The following is an 11,253-nucleotide window of genomic DNA, read 5'->3' as shown; positions in this document are numbered from 1 at the left end:
ATTTCCAAATGTATACAATACTTTAATGAGGATAATATCTTGTCTGTGTTGGGCATTTCCATGTAAATGTACCCATGTACCTATGAGTACCAACGTGAAGTTAATAGGAGCATGTCAAATGAAAGCGAAGAGTCTATATATTTTTTGTTGTTGAAATGAAAGTGTATATATATACATTTTATTACCATTTGCCATCCTAACAATTAGGAATAAGCGAAGAGTTTGATTTCTGGTCAAACGGATGGAAAAGGGATTTTGGACATCTACCAGAAATAGTCTTTTAAAAGCTATACAGTGCCTTGCGAAAGTATTCGGCCCCCTTGAACTTTGCGACCTTTTGTCACATTTCAGGCTTCAAACATAAAGATATAAAACTGTATTTTTTTGTGAAGAATCAACAACAAGTGGGACACAATCATGAAGTGGAACGACATTTATTGGATATTTCAAACTTTTTTAACAAATCAAAAACTGAAAAATTGGGCGTGCAAAATTATTCAGCTCCCTTAAGTTAATACTTTGTAGCGCCACCTTTTGCTGCGATTACAGCTGTAAGTCGCTTGGGGTATGTCTATCAGTTTTGCACATCGAGAGTCTGAATTTTTTTCCCATTCCTCCTTGCAAAACAACTCGAGCTCAGTGAGGTTGGATGGAGAGCATTTGAGCAGCAGTTTTCAGTTCTTTCCACAGATTCTCGATTGGATTCAGGTCTGGACTTTGACTTGGCCATTCTAACACCTGGATATGTTTATTTCTGAACCATTCCATTGTAGATTTTGCTTTATGTTTTGGATCATTGTCTTGTTGAAGACAAATCTCTGTCCCAGTCTCAGGTCTTTTGCAGACTCCATCAGGTTTTCTTCCAGAATGGTCCTGTATTTGGCTCCATCCATCTTCCCATCAATTTGAACCATCTTCCCTGTCCCTGCTGAATAAAAGCAGGCCCAAACCATGATGCTGCCACCACCATGTTTGACAGTGGGGATGGTGTGTTCAGGGTGATGAGCTGTGTTGCTTTTACGCCAAACATAACGTTTTGCATTGTTGCCAAAAAGTTCAATTTTGGTTTCATCTGACCAGAGCACCTTCTTCCACATGTTTGGTGTGTCTCCCAGGTGGCTTGTGGCAAACTTTAAACAACCATTTTTATGGATATCTTTAAGAAATTGCTTTCTTCTTGCCACTCTTCCATAAAGGCCAGATTTGTGCAATATATGACTGATTGTTGTCCTATGGACAGAGTCTCCCACCATCCAGAGTGATCATGGGCCTCTTGCATCTCTGATCAGTCTTCTCCTTGTATGAGCTGAAAGTTTAGAAGGACGGCCAGTTCTTGGTATATTTGCAGTGGTCTGATACTCCTTCCATTTCAATATTATCGCTTGCACAGTGCTCCTTGGGATGTTTAAAGCTTGGGAAATATTTTTGTATCCAAATCCGGCTTTAAACTTCTTCACAACAGTATCTCGGACCTGCCTGGTGTGTTCCTTGTTCTTCATGATGCTCTCTGCGCTTTTAACGGACCTCTGAGACTATCACAGTGCAGGTGCATTTATACGGAGACTTGATTACACACAGGTGGATTGTATTTATCATCATTAGTCATTTAGGTCAACATTGGATCATTCAGAGATCCTCACTGAACTTCTGGAGAGAGTTTGCTGCACTGAAAGTAAAGGGGCTGAATAATTTTGCAAGCCCAATTTTTCAGTTTTTGATTTGTTAAAAAAGTTTGAAATATCCAATAAATGTCGTTCCACTTCATGATTGTGTCCCACTTGTTGTTGATTCTTCACAAAAAAATACAGTTTTATATCTTTGTTTGAAGCCTGAAATGTGACAAAAGGTCGCAAAGTTCAAGGGGGCCGAATACTTTCGCAAGGCACTGTATATGTAAAAACACAATATTGAAGTGAAGACCCGAATCTCAGCACTTTTATATTTAGGTTGGTAGAAATTATTTGCCTTCTCTAAGTTTAAGAAACATTGCCTTGTGCCTTGTAATTCCGTTACCAAAAACCCACACACAGCGCGTTCGTAAAGTATTCAAACCCCTTGACTTTTTTCAAATGTTACGTTACAGCCTTATTCCAAATGTATTAAATCTTCACAATACCCCATAATGACAAGGCAAAAGCAGGTTTTTAGAAATATCACATTTACATAAGTATTCAGACCCTTAACTCAGTACTTTGTAGAAGCACCTTTGGCAGCGATTATATCCATGAGTTTTATTGGGTTTGACTCTATATGCTTGGCACTCCTGTATTTGGGGAGTTTCTCCCATTCTTCTCTGCAGATCCTCTCAAGCTCTGTCAGGTTGGATTGGGAGTGTCACTGCACAGCTATTTTCAGGTTATAGACCTGTTGGTTGGTGAACCATCGCCCCAGTCTGAGGTCCTGAGCACTCTGGAGTAGGTTTTCATCAAGGATCTTTCTGTACTTTGCTTCGTTCTTCCAGACGTGACTCTTGGCATTCAGGTCTGATAGTCCTTTAGTTGCCATTTGGCAAACTCTAAGCGGCTGTCATGTATATTTTACTGAGGAGTGGCTTCAGTCTGACACTCTACCATAAAGCCCTGATTGGTGGAGTGCTGCAGAGATTGTTGTCCTTCTGGAAGGTCCTCCCATCTCCACAGAGGACAATCGGGTTCTTGGTCAGCTCCCTGCCCAAGACCCTTCTCCTCCGATTGCTCAGTTTGACCAAGAGGACAGCTCAAATACATTTTTTTATAAATTAGCAAACATTTCTAGACACCTGTTTAGCTTTGTCATTATGGAGTATTGTGTGTAGATTGAGGACTTTTTATTCTATTTTAATCCATTTTTAGAATAAGGCTTTTAACCTGTTACTCCTACCCCCTACTTTTTCGAACATTCTGTTAAAAATTGTGCAACATTTCAGCGCCCTGCTGCTCATGCCAGGAATATAGTATATGCATATGATTAGTATGTGTGGATAGAAAACACTCAGACGTTTATAAAACTGGTTAAATCACGGCTGTGACTATAACAGAACGTGCGTTTCATCGAAAAGCGCAGGAAAATCTGATCACTGAAAATGGAAATATATATCCATCCTCCACTTCAACCCATTGATAAAGGCGAACCACAATAAATGGGGCTGAGGTTGCAATACCTACAGCTTCCACACGATGTCATCAGTCTTGTCATTTGCCTAGGCTTTGTTTCTTGGTCAAACGAAGAAGAGACAAGCCATTTGTTCAAGCCTCCGACCGGATATTTTGGTTGAGATTTACCCGGACATTATTTCCAGACGGACAGCTAAAGAATATACTTCGCCTCGTGATCAATTTGATCACTTATTAACGTTTACTAATACCTAAAGTTGCATTTCAAAAGTATTTCGAAGTGTTTTGTGAAAGTTTATCTTCGACTTTTTTAATTTAAAAAAATGGCGTTACATTATAAGACCCTATTTTTTTCCGTTTATAACAGTCTTCATAGATCGATATCTAGGCTATATATGGACCGATTTAATAAAAAAAAGACCCAATAGTGATTATGGGACATCTAGGAGTGCCAACAAAGAAGATGGTCAAAGGTAATGAATGTTTTATATTTTATTTGTGCGGTTTGTGTAGCGACGACTATGCTAATTATTTTGTTTACGTCCCCTGCGGGTCTTTTGGGGTGTTACATGCTATCAGATAATAGCTTCTCATGCTTTCGCCGGAAAGCATTTTAAAAATCTGACGTTGCCTGGATTCACAACGAATGTAGCTTTAATTCAATACCCTGCATGTGTATTTTAATGAACGTTTGAGTTTTAACTAGTACTATTAGCATTTAGCGTAGCGCATTTGCATTTCCAGATGTCTAGATGGTACGCCTGCGTGTCAGGTAGGAGCAAGAGGTTAATGTGGAAACGGGTAAGTGGTCTGAATACTTTCCGAATGCACTGTATCTTTAAGATATTGAGGGACAATAATGGAAATTCACAGAAGTAACAAGTAAAAGTAAACGTACCAATTAGTTGTCGTGTTTTTACTGATATTAAATTTGTTTATGAATTATTAAGTTAATAAATCTCGTAATTCTGTTACCAGAATTGCTACAATTTAATTGACTCCAATGGGAAATCATAGTAGTCACAAACCACTTTTGGGTCACCTGCTACTGTCGTTTCATGATCAACAACTCATGGTGTGGTTGTAGGAATGTACAAACCCTTAAGAATTTCTGTTCCCTTTGACCTGGAATACTTCGCAATCAAATGCTGACCCCATTATCTCCTAAGACAATTCACAGCTGTTTGTGTCACGTCTGTGTACATTGTCCCACAATCCAACACCACGTTGGCACTCAAGGAATTAGACACGGGACTTGGAACAAATTGAAAAGAGCATATCCCAAGGCTGCATTCGTTGTACTTTAACAAAGGACGTTTTAGGAAAATTCTCCCTAAATTCCACCAACACATCTCTTGCTTCACCCGTTGGACCATTGTTATTCTCCTTACCGAGACAGGTACAAACCCCTCCTTTGCTTTATGAGTAGTGCGTGACCCTACGGAGGCAACACATACATTCTAAGTGATTTCAATGGGTCTTTCTCCATTCTGTTTCATACTGATCAATTAAAATTCAACCCAGAATAATTTTCTGCATTTCCTGATTTCATTTGAGATAATTGACACACTGCCATGTAGGGCTGCAGGGCTGCAAATAATCAAAGCCTTATTTTTATCCAAATGTTGCAATTGTGGTTTGACTTGCGATTTAGATCAAAACACTTGGGTGAACTGTTGGAATCATGGAAATATAATATTTAGAGTATAAATAATAGCTGATACTTAAGGTGAATGCACCAATTTGTAAGTCGCTCTGGATAAGAGCGTCTGCTAAATGACTTAAATGTAATGTACATGTAAATGCCAGGGAGAAGTTATTGTGACAGGGTAGGAACCAAAGTGTTGGTCAGTGTTTCTTAGGGGACCCTGTAATCTTTGGCTACAATAAATGTTTCTTCATTTAGCCAACATATTCATGCTTCGCCTATTCCTCTTTTAGAAGATACTGTTGCATAAACATGCAGATTTAGGGCTACACCATCGTACCCACAGCAACTATTAAATCATTCCCAAACCAGAAACTGTGAATTGATGACAGCATTCGTATGAAACTGAAAGCGCGAACCACTGCTTTTAACCTGGGCAGGGTGACCAGAAACATGACCGAATACAAACGGTGTAGCTATTCCCTCCGCAAGGAAATCAAACAAGCTAAGCGTCAGTATAGAGACGAAGTGGTAAATTCAATTGATTGGACATGATTTGGAGACACACAGTTGGTCTATATAAAGGTCCCACTGTTGACAGTGCATATCAGAGCAAAAACATAGCCATGAGGTCGAAGGAATTGTCCATAGAGCTCCGAGACAGGATTGTGTCGAGGCACAGATCTGGGGAAGGGTACCAGAAATATTCTGCAGCATTGAAGGTCCCCAAGAACACAATGGCCTCCATAATTCTTAAATGGAAGGACTCTTCTTAGAGCTGGCGGTCTGGCCAAACTGAGCAATCGGAGAAGGGCATTGGTCATGGAAGTGACCAAGAACCTGATGGTCACTCTGACAGAGCTCCAAACTTCCTCTGTCCAGAAGGACAACCATCTCTGCAGCACTCCACCAATCAGGCATTTATGGTAGAGTGACCAGACGGAAGCCACTCCTCAGTAAAAGGCACATGACAGCCTGCTTGGAGTTTGACAAAAGGCACGTAAAGGACTCTCAGACCATGAGAAACAAGATTCTCTTATCTGATGAAAGAAATATTGATTTTTTTTTGGCCTGAATGCCAAGCGTTACATCTGGAGGAAACCTGGCACCATCCCTATGGTGAAGGATTGTGGTGGCAGCATCATGCTATGGGGATGTTTTTCATTGGCAGGGACTGAGACTAGTCAGGATAGAGGGAAACCGGAACAGATTCAAGTACAGAGATCCTTGAAGAACCTGCTCATGAACGCTCAGGACCTCGGACTGGTGTGAAGGTTCACCTTCCATCAGAACAACGACCCTAAGCACACAGCAAAGACTACACAGGAGTGGCTTCGGGACAAGTCTCACTGTTCTAGAGTGGCCTAGCCAGATCCCGCAATTGAATCCTGTCATATCTCTGGAGGGACCTGAAAATAGCGGAGCAGCTACGCTCCCCATCCAACCTGACAGAGCTTGAGAGGATCTGTAGAGAAGATCCCCAAGGCTTGTAGCGTCATATCCAAGAAGACACTAGGCTCCATCTGGCAACTTCATTAAATAGTACCCACAAAAAAAACTGTCTCGATGGTGAAGAGGTGACTCTGGGATGCTGGCTTTCTAGGCAGAGTTTCAATGAAAAAGCCATATCTCAGACTGGCCAATAAAAAGAAAAAATGTAGATGGGCAAAAGAACAGACACTGGACAGATGAACTCTGCCTAGAAGGCCAGCATCCCAGAGTCACCTCTTCACCTTTGATGTTGAGACTGTTGGCATTTATTTAAGGAAGCTGCCAGTTGAGGACTTGTGAGGCGTCTGTTTCTCAAACTAGTCACTCTAATGTACTTGTCCTCTTGCTCAGTTGTGCACCGGGGCCTCCCACTCTTTCTATTCTGGTTAGAGCCAGTCTGCGCTGTTCTGTGAAGGGAGTAGTACACAGCGTTGTATGAGAATTTCAGTTTCTTGGCAATTTCTCGCATGGAATAGCATTAATTTCTCAGAAGAAGAATCGACTGACGAGTTTCAGAAGAAAAGTAATTGTTTCTGGCCATTGTGAGCCTATAATCAAACCCACAAATGCTGATGCTCCAGATACCCAACAAGTCTAAAGAAGGCCAGTTGTATTGCTTATTTAATCAGCACAACAGTTTTCAGCTGTGCTAACATAATTGCGAAATGGTTTTCTAATTAGCCTTTTAAAATGATAAACTTGGATTTGAAAACCCAATGCGCCATTAGAACACGAATGATGGTTTCTGATAATGGGCCTATGTAGATATTCCATAAAAAATCTAATTTCCAGCTACAATAGTCATTTACAGCAATAGCAATGTCTGCTGGAATTCTGATCAATTTTATGTTATTTTAATGGCCAATAAAAATGAGGAAGGCCACCATTGGTGGATTTATTGTCAATGTGTGTTTGCTTACTAGCCACACGTCAGGCAGGCCAAGTGTTAAGCCTTTACCTTTTCAACCAGCTTGGTCTTTTGTGTGGTATTGTTCTTGAACTACCAAATTGATGAGTATTGTCATTAGGTTCCATTAGGCTTGTTCCATCTGGGAAGGAGGGAAATTGTATTATGATGTGTCTGAGATTGCCGTAATCAGATCTGTTGGTCAAAATCTGGGAAGTGACTACCTCTGGATGGCTTTTGCTCCGTTGTGGTTGGAGGCCTCTGAACTTGGAGTGAACTGAGGATGGAAAATCTTCTGCATTGTTTTTCTATTTCAGAAACAATGACAAGTTAGACACTGCATGTTTGAGACCCCTGGCCTGATGTACTATCAACAGCAGAGAAAGTAGGCTGCACTAGACACGTTGGGGAGACATCTAGACGTAACCTTTTGTTAGACAGCAGCTCAGCTCTGTGTGGTTTACCATAATCTTGCCTCATTGTCCTAAAAATCCCCTGCTCATGCTGGTAATTGTCTCTCACTCTTCCGTCATATTTCTTTCACTTTTATTTAAACCTGTTATCTTTGATATCAGTGGTAATCTTCTTGAACTGCACTTTTGGCTTGTAAGTAAGCATTTCACGGTAGTCTTAACTTGTTGTATTCTGTGTATGTGACAAAGTTTGATTTGATTTTAATGGTGGTAAGGAGAGGAGGAAAGGAAGCCATGAAGATCTGATTTAGCCTCTGATTCCCTCCTTACTCTTCTTCTCATCTACTCCACCCCCTCTCTCCAGATGCTGCAGGATTGTGCGAAGGCTCGTCGGGAGGTAGAGCTCCACTGGAGGGCGTCGCCCTGCTCTCACATCGTACGCATAATGGACGTCTACGAAAACCTCTACCAAAGCAGGAAGTGCTTGCTCATCGTCATGGAGTGGTGGGTGACTGACACACATACACATACACATACACACACACACATGCACATTTAGCCTATGTTATTCAGTGTTTTCTCTCTCCATTTTAGTATGGATGGAGGTGAGCTATTCAGCCATATTCAAGACCGGGGGAACCAGGCATTCACAGAAAGAGGTAATGAGTAGGGCTGTTACGGGGACCGTATTACCGTCACACCGGCGGTAACGAGTCATGGCAGTCAAATTCCATGTGACCGTTTAGTCACGGTAGTTGGGCTTCTCCAAGCTCTGATGCTGCTGATGGTCATTAGTAGCCTACCAAACTTGCTAACTGCCTGGTCCTCAGCACTCTATTGTCCCTATAATCACTCTGACATCAATGCAAATGTGATCTCAATTCTAATCAAACACTTCATGAGAGCCCATGAGCTCATGTTGTGCAACATTTCTAGGCATAGGTGACACCAGGGTTGGGAAGTAACGGATTACATGTAACCTGTTACATGTAAGGGATTACAAAAAAACAGTAACTAATCCTTTACCAGCTAAAATATTGTCATCAGATTACAGATATTTTTGAAAAACTAGAGAATTACATCGAGGATTACTTTTAAATTCAAATCAAATCAAAATCATCAAATCAAATTTTATTTGTCACATACACATGGTTAGCAGATGTTAATGCGAGTGTAGCGAAATGCTTGTGCTTCTAGTTCCGACAATGCAGTGATAACCAACAAGTAATCTAACTAACAATTCCAAAACTACTGTCTTATACACAGTGTAAGGGGATAAGGAACATGTACATAAGGATATATGAATGAGTGATGGTACAGAGCAGCATACAGTAGATGGTATCGAGTACAGTATATACATATGAGATGAGTGTGTAGACAAAGTAAACAAAGTGGCATAGTTAAAGTGGCTAGTGATACATGTGTTACATAAGGATGCAGTCGATGATGTAGAGTACAGTATATACATATGCATATGAGATGAATAATTTAGGGTAAGTAACATTATATAAGGTAGCATTGTTTAAAGTGGCTAGTGATATATTTACATCATTTCCCATCAATTCCCATTATTAAAATGGCTGGAGTTGGGTCAGTGTCAATGACAGTGTGTTGGCAGCAGCCACTCAATGTTAGTGGTGGCTGTTTAACAGTCTGATGGCCTTGAGATAGAAGCTGTTTTTCAGTCTCTCGGTCCCAGCTTTGATGCACCTGTACTGACCTCGCCTTCTGGATGATAGCGGGGTGAACAGGCAGTGGTTCGGGTGGTTGATGTCCTTGATGATCTTTATGGCCTTCCTGTAACAACGGGTGGTGTAGGTGTCCTGGAGGGCAGGTAGTTTGCCCCCGGTGATGCGTTGTGCAGTCCTCACTACCCTCTGGAGAGCCTTACGGTTGAGGGCGGAGCAGTTGCCGTACCAGGCGGTGATACAGCCCGCCAGGATGCTCTCGATTGTGCATCTGTAGAAGTTTGTGAGTGCTTTTGGTGACAAGCCGAATTTCTTCAGCCTCCTGAGGTTGAATAGGCGCTGCTGCGCCTTCTTCACGACGCTGTCAGTGTGAGTGGACCATTCAGTTTGTCTGTGATGTGTATGCCGAGGAACTTAAAACTAGCTACCCTCTCCACTACTGTTCCATCGATGTGGATAGGGGGGTGTTCCCTCTGCTGTTTCCTGAAGTCCACAATCATCTCCTTAGTTTTGTTGACGTTGAGTGTGAGGTTATTTTCCTGACACCACACTCCGAGGGCCCTCACCTCCTCCCTGTAGGCCGTCTCGTCGTTGTTGGTAATCAAGCCTACCACTGTTGTGTCGTCCGCAAACTTGATGATTGAGTTGGAGGCGTGCGTGGCCACGCAGTCGTGGGTGAACAGGGAGTACAGGAGAGGGCTCAGAACGCACCCTTGTGGGGCCCCCGTGTTGAGGATCAGCGGGGAGGAGATGTTGTTGCCTACCCTCACTACCTGGGGGCGGCCCGTCAGGAAGTCCAGTACCCAGTTGCACAGGGCGGGGTCGAGACCCAGGGTCTCGAGCTTGATGACGAGCTTGGAGGGTACTATGGTGTTGAATGCCGAGCTGTAGTCGATGAACAGCATTCTCACATAGGTATTCCTCTTGTCCAGGTGGGTTAGGGCAGTGTGCAGTGTGGTTGAGATTGCATCGTCTGTGGACCTATTTGGGCGGTAAGCAAATTGGAGTGGGTCTAGGGTGTCAGGTAGGGTGGAGGTGATATGGTCCTTGACTAGTCTCTCAAAGCACTTCATGATGACGGAAGTGAGTGCTACGGGCGGTAGTCGTTTAGCTCAGTTACCTTAGCTTTCTTGGGAACAGGAACAATGGTGGCCCTCTTGAAGCATGTGGGAACAGCAGACTGGTATAGGGATTGATTGAATATGTCCGTAAACACACCGGCCAGCTGGTCTGCGCATGCTCTGAGGGCGCGGCTGGGGATGCCGTCTGGGCCTGCAGCCTTGCGAGGGTTAACACGTTTAAATGTCTTACTCACCTCGGCTGCAGTGAAGGAGAGACCGCATGTTTCCGTTGCAGGCCGTGTCAGTGGCACTGTATTGTCCTCAAAGCGGGAAAAAAAGTTATTTAGTCTGCCTGGGAGCAAGACATCCTGGTCCGTGACTGGGCTGGATTTCATCTTATAGTACGTGATTGACTGTAGACCCTGCCACATGCCTCTTGTGTCTGAGCCATTGAATTGAGATTCCACTTTGTCTCTGTACTGACGCTTAGCTTGTTTGATAGCCTTACGGAGGGAATAGCTGCACTGTTTGTAAATTCAGTCATGTTGCCAGACACCTTGCCCTGATTAAAAGCAGTGGTTCGTGCTTTCAGTTTCACGCGAATGCTGCCATCAATCCAGGGTTTCTGGTTAGGGAATGTTTTTATCGTTGCTATGGGAACGACATCTTCGACGCACGTTCTAATGAACTCGCACACCGAATCAGCGTATTCGTCAATATTCCCATCTGACGCAATACGAAACATGTCCCAGTCCACGTGATGGAAGCAGTCTTGGAGTGTAGAGTCAGCTTGGTCTGACCAGCGTTGGACAGACCTCAGCGTGGGAGCCTCTTGTTTTAATTTCTGCCTGTAGAAAGGATGTTTGCGTAAGAAAGTATTTGACACTTCTCTAATAATCATTGAAGAAAGTTGCAAGTTGTTAAGTTTGTTCCACCTGAGTGAGTCTACTGTG

The 11,253-nt window shown here is 42.7% G+C and overlaps 1 protein-coding gene across 1 annotated transcript in view; it reads left to right on the top strand.

Moving 5' to 3' along the window:
- Window positions 1-11,253, top strand: part of LOC124031662 (MAP kinase-activated protein kinase 2-like) — a 61,360-nt gene that overhangs the window by 34,854 nt on the left and 15,253 nt on the right. Inside the window, exons 2-3 of the mRNA XM_046343186.1 lie at window positions 7,916-8,055; window positions 8,146-8,210. Coding sequence (XP_046199142.1) covers window positions 7,916-8,055; window positions 8,146-8,210 — 205 coding nt within the window. The remainder of the gene's footprint in view (window positions 1-7,915; window positions 8,056-8,145; window positions 8,211-11,253) is intronic.

The sequence above is a fragment of the Oncorhynchus gorbuscha genome, linkage group LG03 (assembly GCF_021184085.1).
Source record: "Oncorhynchus gorbuscha isolate QuinsamMale2020 ecotype Even-year linkage group LG03, OgorEven_v1.0, whole genome shotgun sequence".
NCBI lineage: Eukaryota > Metazoa > Chordata > Actinopteri > Salmoniformes > Salmonidae > Oncorhynchus > Oncorhynchus gorbuscha.
The sequence above is the reverse complement of the archived record's forward strand: the minus strand, read 5'-3'. Positions and strand labels throughout refer to the sequence as shown.